General features: G+C 35.7%; 1 protein-coding gene across 2 annotated transcripts in view; it reads left to right on the top strand.

The window, feature by feature from the left end:
• grm8b (glutamate receptor, metabotropic 8b) overlaps positions 1 to 17,038 on the top strand; it is a 163,512-nt gene that overhangs the window by 122,034 nt on the left and 24,440 nt on the right. The window contains exons 7-8 of one of the 2 annotated variants that reach the window (XM_051884855.1): positions 6,148 to 6,348; positions 8,329 to 8,376. In XM_051884855.1, the coding sequence (XP_051740815.1) occupies positions 6,148 to 6,348; positions 8,329 to 8,376 (249 nt within the window). The remainder of the gene's footprint in view (positions 1 to 6,147; positions 6,349 to 8,328; positions 8,377 to 17,038) is intronic. The other variant, XM_051884858.1, reaches the window with a different exon arrangement.

Genomic DNA, 17,038 nt, shown 5'->3' with positions numbered 1-17,038 from the left:
CCAAATATGTATATTTATGTAGACTTGTAAAAACTTTATATATAAATGTTGCAAGAATAGAATGCTATATATGTGACAAAGCCTATATTTTATTGCTCAAAGGTTGCTCTTTCATCAAATTCATTTGGAGAACACAATGAGACAAAAATGAGACTACGGTTGCATACAGGGTGTACAGCATAGCTCAAGGGACCTATCAGCCTGTGCCATCTAGAGTTTCATGACAGAACTTTGTATTTCTGTCATGACAACTCTTGGAGAGAGTAACGGTAATGAATATGGCAATGTAATGGCATGGTAATGAATATGACAATGTAATGTATTTTGGTCTTGGCGGAATAGGTCTGCTACGCTGCTGCTGCTGTTGGTTGTTGCTGTTGCTGATGCAGAGCAAGCACCGAGACTTGCCTGGGCTACCTTGCCAAATGGCTTAACACTAATGGCCTATGACTATGTGTGCCTAGGCTACTTTGCCAAATAGCTTAACTTTAGAAACATGTACTATGTGTGCTCGATAGTTGCACGCCATTTGAGTTTCTCCTTTGCCTCAGATGTTTCTCCTAAAATTCCTAAGGAGAAAGAAAGTAGACACGAATGAGACAAGAATACAGGCTATAAAATTAATATTTACAGCTTAGCTCAAGTATTTTGGTCTTTAATGAATATAAGGAGAAATGTTTGAGATCATATTGAGGTCCATGACTTTTGATTTTAAACTTCGTCAAAAAAGAGGATCCTCCGGCCCTTCACTTCACCTCAGTCCTCAGTCCCACCAGCTCCACCTCAGTCCTCTGGATCCACCTTGGATGCTCGTCACGGTCGCTCCACCTCAGCCTCCAGGACCATCAGTGTCGCCTGGTCCCATCTGCTCTTCGTCTGCGCATAGGGCTCCACTTCAACCTGCCTCGTCTCCATCAGTCATCCCCCTGGCGTTGTCATCCAAGTCTCCACCATGGCTCCTCCCTTCCTCAAGTCTGCCATAGGCCTTCGTCCTGGCTGTGCTCTGGGTCCCTGCATGGCTTCTCCTGCCCCTAGCTCCTCCCGCCGTCATCGCCACCCTGAATCCCCTGCCACCATCTTCTCTTATTTCCTGCCCTTCACCAGCCCCGCGTCCTCCTCCAGAGCCCTCACCTTCCTTCCTCAGTTGGACTGTTTACAGCGCGAGAAAGCGCCTTCCCGGGGGGCGTACTGAAAATTGCTTCATTTACATGTGTAGTGTGGTATATTCTCCTGTGTTATGCTCTGTGTTTATTAAAGACTTAATTAAAGACCTGCGTTCTGGATTAATACTACACAACGTGACAGAATAACGGACCAAGAACAGATTTATTTATTTTTTTTTACTGCAAAGTGACAGCAGGAGGCTTTATTCTCCTGAAGAGTTTGATTTACTTGAAGGTTGTTTAGTAAGTCTAAATAATTGAGTTGGGGTGGTAATGCCAAAGATTTTGGGTTTAAATCAGGACCTCCATATCCCATCATGCCCTTGAGCAAGGCACAAGCAAGCACGGTTGCTCCAGAGGGCTGCATTTGCAGTTAAGGAACTGTGGATAGGAAGCTGTCGCTTAACGACAGGTAAATACATTAAGCTCTCATTATGCAGCATAATCTTTTCACAAAAGACTCTCATTTTAATGATTAATGTTTAAGATTATCACAATTTTTTGTGCCTGCGCAGAACTTCATGTCACTAGCTATTTCATGAAAAACGCCAAAGGCTTTTCAGATGCAATTGCTGGCAATATTGCAGCTTGAGATGTCGACATCCCTCACGCTAAAGCTTCAAATGAATAGATGATCATTAAAACGTAGCTGCTGCAAAGTGTCATTTGTATAAAGTGAGGTCTGATGATTTAATCTAGTCAGGTAGCCATCACAACTGTCTTCAAAATATGTCTTAATGCTAGATTTTCATTAAAACTCCAAGATTTAGCGTACTACTTTTCTACCTTGCCTCATACCTTCTCGATCCTGTCAAAAAACGGGGCAATATTACCATCCTATGCAAATGCGTGGCCTGATTTACATTCCTTTTTAATTGGAGAAGAAAAAAAGGTACATATGTGGAGAAAGGAATGGTGGTGCATCTGACTCCACTGCGGTAAAAACTGCAGCTATTCTGTCACTGAGACAACAACATTAGCACCAGCTCATATAATACATGTCGATTTGTTGATGTTCACTTCAAATCGTCATTTTTTATTAAGGAGTGCATAATGAATGAAAGTGCTCTGGCTATATAAAGCTTTAGTTCCACTTCCTCATTACTGTGAAATGTTCTATAGATTGACATTGACAGTATTCCCAAAAACCCAAAAAGTAAATTGGATTGTAAATTAGGTGATATTTGTCACGCTTTGGCTGCAGTGCAGTTACGAGTCACTTCTTCATAATGTCTTTGTCAGTTGTACTGGAGCTGTGTTGTCTAATGACATTTTTTTTCTCCTTCCCATCATTCCTGCGGCTTAGGATTGATTGATAGAAATGAGCAAAAAGGACACTGTGGAATTTCATAAAGTTTCCTTGTTTGGTTTAAATATGATTTATTCCTGTGTAATTTTCAGAATCATTATTCCAGTCTTCAGTGTCACAAGATCCTTCAGAAGTCATTCTAATATGCTGATTTGCTGCTCAAGAAACATTTCTTATTATTATCAATGTTGAATACAGCTGTGCCACTTAATATTTTTGTGGAAAACAAAACTTTTTTTTCAGGATTCTTTGATAAATGTAAAGTTGAAATGAACAGCATCTGAAATAGAAATATTTTGTAACATTATAAATATCTTTACTGTCACTTTTGATCAATTTAATTTGTCCTTGCTGAATAATATTAATTACAAAATAATACTAGTTTTGTATTTTTAATCAGATTTTGTGTAAAAATGTTTTAACTTTTGGCAGTCTGACCAAATAATGAATCAAGTAAACTGGTTCTTTATTGACACTTTTGCATTGCATTGTGGGATATCTCACAGAGTCACAACATTAGCCCAGCAGATGTCAGTCAAATTCTGACATTTTATCATGAAGCTTTAGAGCATGATGAACAACCGCAGCTGTAATGTCACTCTATTAATGGAAATGTAGTTGAGGCTGTCAGAAGCAAATATGGCCTCTGATGCTGTTCCTGTTTTTTTTTTTTTTTTTTTTTTATTAATCTCATGATGAAAGAAAATTTCCGTAATTAATTTGCCATTTATCTAATTTTCTCATCTAACCACAGCAGAGGGGTGTTCATCTGCCGCGAAACTGCGATATGTGTTGGTCTTGTTCGGGGCAAATTGAATTAGCCCCCATAAATGAAGTTTAATTAAGATGCTGGTTATAATGATTGGGCTCTGTGTCCTCTGCATTGCCACTCATCACTCATTTAGACAAAAGATCCTTTCCTCTCATGCCTCCAGACTTTCTCAGCTTTCAGATCTAGGACTGATTAGGAGACTAATGTGTGTTTGGACTGTGTTTTCTGCACAGAATGGCTTGGCTTAACTGGATGCATCAATATTTGCCGCTCTGCCTTCCAAAAGCCCACTTTTAAAATTGTATGAATGTTTAACTTGAGTTTCACGGTGGATTTTAATGGTGTTGTTTGCCTATACAAAAATAGAAGATGCTAGGATGCTGTTGTTATATTATATTATATTATACTCCTCTGTGTCAGTCTGTAAATTAGTGGTGAGGATTTTCAGTTACATTGTTACACCAGTAGATATCGTGTCTTTATGAGTGAATGATTAACTCATTCTTTCAACCAATTTGTTCAAATACATTGTTTCATTCTGAAACAAAACAAGCCTCACTGAATCATTCACTCAACAGATTTGTTCAAAAACACTGATTCATTCAGGAGCTAAACAAGTGACTGTCATGAGTAGATCATTGAATTATTTACTTAACTGATTAGTTCAAAAACAGATTCATTCGAGAAAGTAAACAAGTCTGTAATTATGAATGAGTCACTGAATTATTCACTCAACCAATATGTTCAAAAAGGGAATTATTTCACGAACGCCAGTACTGTGTGTTGTTCAGGTGGTTCTGCTGTGGCTTTGTGAATGTTTTCACTGACGGAGCAAAAATATACAAAGTAACTGCAATATTGTATCTAAAAGGTAAGTTGCTTAATATTAACATTTTTTGGACCGTAGAATAAAAGCAGTCACGCTCTCAATCATGCGACTGACTGACTGACTGACTGACTGACTGATTGATTGATTGATTGATTGATTGATTTGAATTTAACAAAGTAAGATATTTTAAGTATCCCCTGGGGTCACATAGCCTGTCTGGAAGCCAAAGTTGGCTTCATTTCTGCAGTGTAGAGCTTCATTTCAAGTTCATCGTCCAGTCTTTGCTTGAGATTAAGTGGTTTACTTTGCGGCATTCTCCGAAGATACTGTGTCCAAGATCTCCTTAATGTGGTTGAACCTGAGTGATTCATTAAACCAACAAGACGAGTAAGTGCTCCCTCTGGTGAGGTAAACGCTTCCCATTCAGTTGAGTTGTAGACCTCGGTCCACTACAGAGGCGCATTGTATTTCATTCTCTGTAAACGAGTCCATATAAATTCTAGCCTGACAAGTTCACTGATTGAGTGCTCCGCTTGGACCTGTTAATTTGCTCTTTGCTACTGACCATTTTTAAAGCTCTCCTTTGTTGCTCTCCTCAGGATTTAACATAAATAGGGAAATGGAAGTATCAACACTCCACAATTAACCTCAGATATAATAGAGAGTCATGGCAGATTATAGATGTGGGTGATACGGATAACATTGAAAGCTAAAGAGGACATATTATGCCCTTTTACAAAGTCTTCATGTTGTTTTGTGTCTACAAGAATTGGTTTTCATACTTGAAAGTTAAAAAAAACAACTTATTTTTAACATATTTGACATTGTTCCTGTCTCTATAAAGCCCCTCCTTCTGAAAAGCACAGTGTGCTCTGAATGGTCGGCTGGACCAATGTGTTGTGATTGGTCAACTGCTTTAAATGTGTTTGGGAAATACCACGCCCCTTACCATAACCGCGAGTTTCAACATACTACTAACGCAACTTAACCAGGCCCCGCCCCTTTATTGCGTATGACTTGGGCGGGACTTGAGATATATTGTGACGTGTTTGTCCCCGGAAGAAAATTCAAAACTACATTCGAGGCGTTTCAGGGATTCAGAAACAATGCTTACTACAGGTCGAACGATAGTGGATTTTACCAATAACGTTAATAATATGAATATGATATGAATATAATGATATGAAAACATGTATGGTAATGTACTGTATACATACCGTTTCATTGTCTATGTTTTAAATCTGCATCTGAAGTGTCCCTCTCAGTGCTCACGTGTCAAAACAAACACCACGAGGCGTCAGTGATAGTTTTTATTTCGCCTCTAGAGGCCGCTCTCGTACTATATAATGACAGCGCACCCTTCTTAGCTGCTCTAGCAAAGGACACTCAAATTGTTGCTGATAACTGATTACTGATCGGTTATCGGTGCTGATTAATCAGCAAAAAACGATCAATTGGTCAACCTCAAGTGCTTACTGATATAGAGAGGGATTTCCTTTTTGAGTGGACTTTGTGCTTTGTAACTTTGCAGACCTTTTTATGCTCAAACAGCAATATTGCACACTAAAAAAAGTTGGTAATATAAAAAAGCAAAATAGGTCCTATTTAAAGCTTTAAAAAAAGATGAAAAATTACCATGTTTAAACTTAGGTTTTAACTAGTGGAGTCTATGCAGTGGATTTGAACTCATACTGTTGTTGGTGTTGTTTGTTTTTTGTTATTTTCTCCTGCTAACCTCATTGGAAAGGTCACTCCCATCGGCGCTAATAAACTAATTATTGCAGAGCACGGCATGAATTCATCATCAGGCATTGAGGCATTGTGTGAATTAGTTTGGCATGCTTTGGAAAGAAGAAATTACATTGGAAATCCTTTGAAAAGAAATTAAACTTGCATATAAATGAATGCCTTTCCCCATAGCTGTCCAGGAACTCAAGAGTTGCACCAAGCCTGTCATTTTTCCATGTTTATAAAAAAAAAAAAAAAAAAAAAAAGGATAAATAAAAAATTTGAAATGGGCCAGATTTTAACATTTGAAAGTTTTGCATTGGACTCATGTCTTCTTTTATTGCAGGCTTGGAGAAGGTTGGCAGGGACTCCACTTACGAGCAAGAGGGGAAGGTGCAGTTTGTGATGGACGCGGTGTACGCCATGGCCCACGCACTGCATCGCATGCATAGGGACCTCTGCTTGGGATATCCAGGCCTTTGTCCCCGCATGAGCAACATAGATGGCAAGGAGCTGCTGGGATACATCAGAAACGTCAGCTTTAATGGTGAGAAACATCTGTTATTCTAACAAATTATTCTGCTCCTTGGTTTAATTGGATTGTTAGTAAGCACAGTTGAACTTCAACCCGTTTGAATTAATTTGAATAATTTTTTAAAAAGCCACCTTTATTCATTATTAGAAATGTTTGTACTTTGAAATTGCACAGCTTTTGTTGTTTGTTAATGTATTTATATTTATGTAATTTGAATGTCTGCACATATATACATATGGAATGCCTGCATTTTATCTGCCAGTGCATAAAAAATATATATATATTTTTTTCAATAATGCAGTTTATTTCTGATTTGTTGTTTCTGTTCTGTTGATATCTGAAATGAAGTCAAATTTGACAATGGCTTCTGGGGATAGCAAGTGCAATTGGAGCTCTTGTGCAAGTAGTGTTCATTCTTTCCTTCTCAAAATGACTAAGAAAATTCACAAGATCTTTAAGGAACCAGAATCATTCTTTTCCTTACAATTCCCTTCCCTACTGTCTGTCCACGCTCCTCTTCTTCAGTTCTAAATTCTCCAACTTCCTGTCACACATGAACTCCTCACCTCATCTACATGCTCGCCTCTCTTTATAGAAAGCGTTTTTGCTGATACATGTTGTTGCTTCATGCAGTGCATCGAAAATTACTTACAGGGTTCCCTTTTCTTGCTACATCATTTGAGTGATCTCCAGAAACCACATCTCACACGATTGTTTTATCTGTTTAACATATATTTTTCTTTTAAGTAGATCACAGGGATTTATGCAGTAATGCAGATGGTCACATGCTCACTTCCTCTGCTTTCTCATACAATCTTGCTCCTCTAACTTTTCAAAGCATTTGAGTCAATGCTATAATCTGAATAACATAAACTTTAACAACATGTAACGGCATTCACAATGTGATAAAGCATATATGAGGGAAAAATGTTGGACGGACTATTATCATTTGATTGTGAAAAGAGGTCTCTAACTGAACTCATTCCAGGCATGAAAGAATTAATGATTCCCACCATAGATTTCTTTTGTTGTGGTTGAGTCATTTGGTCAAACATTTATGGATGCTACTCCATTCTGCTTCATGTACATTTCAGTGGCTATAAATGAATAGCTTGGTCTGGCCAGTTTCATATTTGCTTTTGGTATTGGATTCATTTGTATGTTTGATTACGCCCATAAGATCTTTAAAATAAGACCCACAGATATTCGACAAACTGTTTAGCTATAATTTCAACAAAACAAATACATTTTACATCCTACTAGCCTGAGATTCACTCGCACATAACACAAGAAAAATAAAACTAACCAATTACTTCAATCAAATCTTTCAAATTACCAGTGTTATTTTTGTATCATTGATATGCAGTGCTATTATAATTTTTGTTAAAGGGGTCATGGCATGTGATCTTTTGACATATGGGAGGTCTTTGTTTTTCGACATATAAGAGGTCATTAAAACATCCTGCAAGTTTCATAGCTTAAAACGCCCTTCTCGTTTATTATGATATTATGATTATGACAAATACATTTGCATATGACTGCCTCCAGACCAAGACATCGACGAATAGTTATACATCATTGCACCATAGGCCCTGCCCACTGGCTTTCAATCGCTTAACGGCTGAAATTTGCCCACACTGGATGTGAGCTTTGCATCGCGTCAGAAGCAGCTATAACCCATTATAATCGCTGATGCTGTCTACACTGGATACAGTATACAGATGCGCGTTCAGATTCTGATATACTCCACGCACTTGAGTCAACAACCGGACAAATGGAAGAGTGAAAGACTGTTTGCTTTCTTCCAGTTTAAACAGCTCGTTTGCATCTCTGTACAGACTTCAGAAAGATCCCAGTGTCGGAAACAAGTGATTGGTTTATTCTGATGGCATTACGAATCGCGTCAGGGGATTATATGTTTGTTCTGAGCATTTTGTTTTGTAAACGAGGCACGAGGTAATGGAGAGTTTGTAAAGAAACTTTTGTTGACAGATGATGCAGTGATCTGTCTTGGATCTGACAGCAGCTGCAGCACAAACCGTAAGTAAATGATTTCATAATGCTTTGTCTGTAAATGACGGTTTTATATGGATAATGTTTTCAAAATACTTACTCGCGTGCAATAGCAAGTGGGCATTAATACTGTTTCCTATGCAGTGACGTTAGCCAATCACAACAGTGGCTGTTTACTGACACTCCTTAAAGGAGCCGCCCCTTAAAAATAGATCATTTTAAACAGATGGTCAGAATGAGGGTTGAAAATAGTTGTTTTTCTGCATATATACATATATATGGGTCAATGACGTGATGGGTCATTTTTTTTTTGTCCAAAGGCCTTAATAATAAAAAACAAAACAAAGATATGACATTCAAAGTATGTAAGGTAGTACAACTAGATCACTTTTATTGAATCCAAAAGGTTTTAATGATATTTTGCTACATATAAAAATATATTAAAGATTTTGAAGTGTCAAAAGGTCATTTGGTTTAACCGTCCAAAGACCAATACAGCCATTTCAATTGTGATTAAAATATCTTAAAATGTAATAAATTTATATATTTTTTATTCTGGCATGATTTTATAACATCATATATCAACATATTGCAAAATGGTATTAAAATTATGTGTAGAAATCATTGCTTTGTTATAAGAAAGAATGTCCAGAAAAATGAATTTCATTGATGTCATTCGGAGTAACCAATATAAAGGGACCATTTTGGATCAAGTCATGCGTTCAGTATCATGTGACAGGATGTGACATCATTCAGACACCTGCAAAGGACCACATGGTCATGAAGCAAATTAACTAACTCTCTTTTAACTATTTGAAAAATTCATGTTTTCACTTGCTCTATATGCATGTCCCGAAACATCAGGTCATTTGGTACAACCGCTATAAAACATGGAAAATGTTGAAATATTTTAAATTTGTAAATATTTTAATAACTTGTACTAAATATAAAATGTTTGATTGTCCTTTTTCAAGCTAGCTATAATATCTATAATATCGTCATTTGGTATAACCAATAGTGTCATCCGGTAAAACCGAATTTTTGGTTAAACAGAATGACTTTTTTGGTGATAAATTTTGTCCATCTTGTAAAACATGACAAAAGTTGTGTTAATTGATTATAAAAACCACATAATCTTATTGTTAACACTTAAAACTTCAAAATTAATTATATCTTCATTATATATATATATATATATATTTTTTTTTACATTTTTAAGAACCTTATACATCAATGACCCATATATATATATATATATATATATATATATATATATTGTGTGTGTGCAAAAAAAAAAAAGTTTATTAACATTATAAGTGAACCTCAAGGAACATATTAAAATAATAATAAAAATCCAAGTCATGACCCCTTTAATATTTTAAATTAGATTTTATTTTTATATTTATTTTTTTTAGTTTTAGTATTTTTTTTTGTTGTCATTTTTATTAGTTTTTTTAAATGTCTATAGTTTTTATTAAATTTTTATTTTTAGTTTATTTATTTATTTTATTTTAATATTTCAACTTAAACTAAAGGAAAATGAAAAATGTTGCCTTTGCAACTAGCTGAAATAAAATACATTTCTATTTTTTTTAAATTTCAGTTAATGTTTTAATTTTAGTCTTATTTAACGATAATAACCCTGCAAATTGCTTGATTTAATTAAGTCACATGCTGATTAATTAATCAAAATAATCATACTTAATCTCAAATGAACATTTGCTAAGAAATTATGAGATTATATAGAGGTTCAGGAGGCATGTTTAAATGAGTTGTTTTTGAAACATTTTAAAGATTTGGAGGATATGAAAAATTGCAGGAAGGATTTCATGACTTTTAGGGTGAAACATGGTCAGTTCGGTCCTCAGCGTAATGAATGCAAAAGTGTGGCTTGAAGGGTTTATGCTTTTGCACAAACAACAGCGTTAGAGATGGACGTGACCATAAGCGCATGCTAGTTTGGCTGTGCTCGATCATGTGATGATAAATTGTTGATGTTTACGTTCAGTCGGATTCATGAGTCAAATGTAATGTAATGTGTAATGTTTAATTTGCTTGACAAAATGCATTTCAATTGCTGTTTTTGTGCTTTGCATTCATTAAAATTCAAAACGCTGTGTGTGTGTGTGTGTGTGTGTGTGTGTGTGTGTGTGTGTTCATCTTCCATGCATGAGTGTGTGTATTTGTGCATATATGAGCCATCATGTGTGTTTAAGATCACATGATTCATAACTGACATTTCTATTCTGTTTTCTTGCATTGAATGCTTGATTGAGTCAGTAAGAGATTTGTGTGTGTGTGTGTGTGTGTGTGGCAAACAGCAAAAGGACAATTTCTAATGATAAAAGCAGCAGATCTGAGGAGTCGAGCATCAAACCCACAACCTTTATCCCAGAGCTATGACAGCTACTATCGCCAGCAGGCAATTGCCAAGTCAACTGCAATCAGATGCACTTCAGTGGCTTCATACATATGCTTATTTTTAGATGTGTGTTAGACCTATGAAGGGAGAGCAGAGCAAAAAAAAAAAAAAAGAACATGTCTGTCATGATCACACCAAATGTCTTGTAGTTATTCTGCTGTACACGTGCTTGCACACTTGTAGTGTAGTGGCCAACATATATCCATATACCTCGATACTATTTTATACAATGCAATGCCAGGCATACTAAAGGGAACTCAAGTCACGCTTTTGTAATATATTCCATATTTGTACTTTAATCAGTTTTTATTTTATTTTATTATTTTATGTTATTTATGCATACTAGGCATGTGAAGTTATCAAATTTTCATGTTGCGATAATTGCTGAAGCTTTTATCACGGTATACGGTATTATCGTGATATTGAAATAATTTGCAAAAAAAGTGTTGTCATACTATAAAAGGTTTAATAACTGTTTGTTCATATTAGCTCAGCTCCATTAAATAATACAGTTACAACTTTTGATTTTAATCATGTGTTATTAAATGTTGAAATTAACATTAACTAAGATTAATAAATGCTTTAGAAGTATTTTTCATTGTCAGTTTATGTTAACTAATGAATTAACTAATGTTAACTAATGAAGCCTTAATGTAAAGTATGAATAAACAGAATCAGAACATATGCAAACAAAACCTAGGGCATGTTGTAGTCCAGATTAATGTTTAAATTTGAAAATGAATAGCATTAAGTCTTTAAGTATTTGATGCTGTGATGAACAACATTGCGAATACAAAAATACTAAAAAGTGCTTTGCTTATGGGTGTTACCGGGGTAACCGCTGCGTTTCTGCTGTTCCATCAGCGGCATCTGCTGTCAGAGAGTGAATATGCATTTTCATTCAGCGCGTCTCACTCGTTCTTCCATGCGCTGCTCATGCGTGTTGGGCTTGTTTACATCAGTGCGTGCCTCTTTGACGCAGCATACAACAGTTTTGTGCATTTTAAACGTTGATGGGTAAAGTATTCTTAAAATGCATTCTAAAAATCGGAATAATTCGTAATAAATAATTATTGACGGTATTTTGAAGTGCTCACGATAACAATATCGTGCATGTTCATTATCGTGATATATCGTATTACTGTACGATACAGTCGCACATGTCTAATGCATACTAAAGGAAATTCATGTCTATTTTATTTTATTTTATTTTTTATGCATACTAAAGGGAACTCAAGTCCTATTTTCCATATTTTTCCATGTCTTTATTTTATTTTATTTTATTTTATTCTATTTTGTTTTATAGGGAACTCAAATCCTGCCTTTGTGATATTTTCCGTATTTTTCCATGTTTATTTTATTTTATTATATATTAAAGAGAACTCCTCTTTAGTCCTGCCTTTGTGATTTTTTTTTTTTTTTTTTTTTTTTTTTTAATGCGTACTAAAGGGAACTCAAGTCTTGCCTTTGAGACATATTTCTTATTTGTCCATGTCGTTTCTTTTGTTTTGGGAACTCAAGTCCCACCCTACAATACAGAAGTTTTGTGAATGCATGCTGTTTTTAAGGTATATATAGTTAATGGATGTACAGTAACAAGAAGAATAACTCCCACAAGCCAATCAGAGTGTTTTAATAGTGAATGATTTAATACAGTGCTGACCTGGAAAGCTTTCATTGTGTTTTCATCTTGATTATTGATTTTCTCTTAGTTTCTAAGTGGAAACAGATTATTAAGTAGCTGGATAATGGCTGAATAAATGGAGGACAGGGAAAGGACGTTGAATGCTTCTGCTGTGAGCATGTTGGCAGCTAATTGTCTTTATAAACAGCGGAACAATCAATACAGAGAGATGGGTTCAATAAATGGGGGATTTTAGGCATCTTACGTTTCTTTAATACGTGATGCCTTATCTCAGTCTTGGAAAAGGGCATCACCACTTCACATCAGACAGCTGAATTAATTGACGAATTAACCTTCTGACACGTTCATTTGTTTCTGACATGAAGGTGCTTTGCCATCAAACTCTGGCATAAGATCAAGAATATAATCTTTGGCCTGATTCATGAGGCCAAACAGCGATCATGTGTTGTGAAGTTATAATGATTAACCTGAATGTAAGGTCGCATGGATATAGTTTAAGACTTGAGAATTCATATGTCTTTTAGCCTCGTTGCTTGTCTTCCATCATAAGCAGCAGCTGTATAAATCTAGATTTGATGTGTTCTATAGGGATAGATGTGATTCCACTATATCAGGTCACTGTAAGGGCAATGGTATGGAAATTAGTTTCTACATTTGGTTTGATTTATTGGTTCAAGCCCAAGTTCGATAAAAACCTCCTTCTTCTGCTCCTGCAGGTCTTGCATTGTACTTTTGGGACTAAACCACTGTTATATTTTTAATTTCGATTTGTTTAATTTTATTTTCTGTTGTTAACTTTTTAGTTTTAGATTTGTTAACTTTTGTTTTATTTTATATTATCCTATTTTCCACATTATTTTTATTCTTATTTTTTATTCTTATTTATTCTTATTATTTTATTTCCCATTTTTTATCTTCTAATAACTTTTGTTTAATTTTATTTTATATAATTTATTGTTTATTTTTTCTTTTCTCTTATTTTTTTATTTAATTTTTGATATTTTATTTCATATTATTTTTCGCATTGTTTAATTTTGTTTTCTGTTGCTTACTTTTATTTAGTTTTCCATTGTTGTTTTATTTTTATTTATATATATAATTATCCTGTTTTATTTTATATTCTGTTAATTTTATTCATTCATTCATTCCTGGCCCTAATAATCAAGGCTGAGGCCATGGCTTATTTTATTTTATTTTATTATATTTTATTTTATTTTATTTTGCATTATTAACATTTAATTTTCATGTTCATTTTTTTTTAAATTTTCTAATAACTTTTATTTTATTTTATACATTTTATCTGTTTTATTTTCATTGTTTTATTTTTTTCTTTATTTTGTTTTATTTTACATTATTACAGTATTTTGTTGTATTTTATTTGTAAATATATATAAATTATATTTATTAATTTATTTATTTGCACTTGGGTATAAAAGATTTTTGAAAAAGTGCCCCAAGTCTCCTTAAAGTCTCTTCTTTGCTTTCTAACTTCATCAATTAAATGCCCATGATTTGATTTCCTCAAGACTTGGTAAAATTGGACTACAGGATGACTTGATGCCTAAAACTTCTTAAAAAACTTGACCCCAGAGAAGCAAGCCTTCCTCAACTCCTTTTCGTCCCCCAGACTTCAGACAATTTACAGTGGTGGACAGAATTATTGGCACCCTTGATAAATATGATCAAAGATGACTATAAAAATAAATCTGCATTGTTTCTCCTTTTGAACTTTAATTCATAAAATTAGCAAAAATCTAACCTTTCATTGAAGGAAAAGAATTGAAAGTGGGGGGAAAATCACATTATGAAATAAATGTTTTTCTCCAAAACACGTTGGCCACAATTATTGGCACCCTTTTATTCAATACTTTTTGCAACCTCTTTTTGCCAAGAGAACAACTCTGAGTCGTCTTCTATAATGCCTGATGAGTTACACCTGACAAGAGATCAGAGACCATTCCTTCATGCAGAATCTCTACAGATCCTTCAGATTCCAGCTCCATGTTGGTGTTTCTTCTCTTCAGTTCACTCCACTCATTTTCTATAGGGTTCAGGTCAGGGGACTGGGACGGCCATGGCAGAAGCTTCATTTTGTGCTCAGTGACACATTTCTGTGTTGATTTTGATGTTTGTTTTGGATCATTGTCCTGATGGAAGATCCAACCACGGCCCATTATTGGATTTCTAGCAGAAGCGGTCAGGTTTTGATTTTTTATCTGTTGGTATTTGCTAGAATCCATGATACCATGTATCTGAATAAGATGTCCAGGACCTCCAGCAGAAAAATAATCCCACAACATTAAAGATCCAGCAGTATATTTAACCGAGGGCATGGGGTACTTTTTATCCATGTGTGCACCAAACCCATCTGGTGGGTTTGCTGCCAAAAAGCTCTTTTTTTAGTTTCATCTGACTATAGAAGCCGGTCCCATTTGAAGTTTCAGTCATGTCTGACAACTGAATATGCTGGAGATTGTTTCTGGATGAGAGCAGAGGATTTTTCTTTAAACCCTCCCGAACAACTTGTCGGGATGTAGGTGCTGTTTGATAATTTTTTTTAGGCTTTCTGAGACTCAAGACTCAACTAATCTCTGCAATTCTCCAGCTGTGATCCTTGGAGAGTCTTTGGCCACTCAAACTTTCCTCCTCACCGCGCATTAGGACGATTTAGACATACATCCTCTTCCAGGCAGATTTGTAACATCTTTAGATGATTAGAACTTCTTAATTATTGCCCTGATAGTGGAAATGGGGATTTTCAATGCTTTAGCTATTTTCTTACATCCACTTTCTATTTTGTGAAGCTCAACAATCTTTTTCTGCACATCAGAACTATATTCTTTGGTTTTACTCATGTGATGAATGATTAAGGGAATTTGGCCTTTGTTTTTCCTCATGTCTGTACTCCTGTGGAACAGGAAGTCATGGCTGGACAATTTCATGTTCATGATCACCCTGGTGTGCTAAAAAATGTAAATATGAATGGGAATCTACTTCAGAGATATTTTACTCATAAAAAATTCTAGGGGTGCCAATAATTGTGGCCAACGTGTTTTGGAGAAAAACATTTATTTCATAATGTGATTTTCCCCCCACTTTCAATTCTTTTTCTTTCAATGAAAGGTTAGATTTTTGCTAATTTTATGAATTAAAGATCAAAAGGATAAACAATGCAGATTTATTTTTATAGTCATCTTTGATCATATTTACCAAGGGTGCCAATAATTCTGACCACCACTGTATGTGTCCAAAGGTCAAGCCTAAGGTAGTCCTTCTGCATTTCACTTTGGCATAACTCTCTCAGAAGACACATAAAACACTCTAATCCAATAGAACGAACCAGCGTAGGAATCGCAACTCTTCACTTTTGCCAAAAACACAATGCTAGCAGCGACGGTTCTCAGTGATGTGGTTACACAGTTGGCTGTGGTCCATGCCTGGTGGATGATATTGTAGAGAAGCACCCTACAGAGATGATCTTTCATGCTCTCTACATGACTGAACGCCTTCCTTAGAGCAAAAACTGTCTTATTTACCATTTACTCGGGCTGTGTTTCAACGGCGTGAGAGTCTCAAGCATTCAACTTCTGTTGATTAGGTTAGCACTTCCCATAAGAGAGCTGGCAAACACACCACTTGAGCATGAGCTCCATCAAATAGCTATTAGTATGAATCTCCCTCGAGTCCATGAGGTGTTTCACTCATAGGAAATTAACTAAGATGTAGCGGTTCAAAAGTAGCCCATTTCTCACATATGGGAACTGTGTATTTGACCCTAATAATCGAGACTGATTCTCCAGGAGTTTTTGGAGCTGTCGATTCATCACATCTCATCTCATATGCCATCATGATTCACATTTTTGATCTTCTGCCCCGAATGCTCATTCGTTCGCCTTTGTTCTCTTTAAATACAGCACACTTGAGCTGATTCATTGTTGATGCTGAATATTAGCCGTGGAGTGTTATAATGAGATACATCTTCAGGCAGTGTACAAGAGTGATTCACTCCACTGCGGATGATATCTGCAATGCATATACTGTGAAAAGTAATGCCGAGATCAAGTCAAAACTTGTGCCTACACGCCACGCATAAATTACAGTAGGATGGCTCATTTGTTTTAGGCACGTTCCCTCTCCATGTTGTGCTTTCCATGGACCACTTTGAATTACTTCTGTCTAATTGCAAGTCTTGAAAATGAGGTCTAACCTGTGATTAAACCAAGACTTGGCTTAATCAAAACATCTTCTCCACCCTCTAATCATTCCTTCTGTATTGTCACAGTCTTTGTATGAGGCGTTTGGATTGCACTAGAGAAAGGCCGCAATCAAGTCGTTGATTGGAGAACGGTCAGTGTCCTGCATCAAGATGAAGACGCTTACACCAAATTTGTTCTGGACTTTTTTACAGCAAAAACAGAAGCATTGCACAGACAGTTTATGTGAGGGACAGTGTGTGATTCGCCTCCTGTCTGTGACTCATTATAACTGTTATTGACCCCATGGGCATCGGAACCATTGTACGTGGGTGGGACAAGACCCACCCTTTTTTTAAGACCAATGAAATTGGACCCACTCACTTTTACCAACTCTAAAGGTGATAATACACTTGTTAGGCCCTTTAT

Source organism: Ctenopharyngodon idella, chromosome 24 (genome assembly GCF_019924925.1).
Source record: "Ctenopharyngodon idella isolate HZGC_01 chromosome 24, HZGC01, whole genome shotgun sequence".
Taxonomy (NCBI): Eukaryota; Metazoa; Chordata; class Actinopteri; order Cypriniformes; family Xenocyprididae; genus Ctenopharyngodon; species Ctenopharyngodon idella.
Note: the sequence above shows the minus strand (reverse complement) of the source record. Positions and strands in the feature narration are given on the sequence as shown.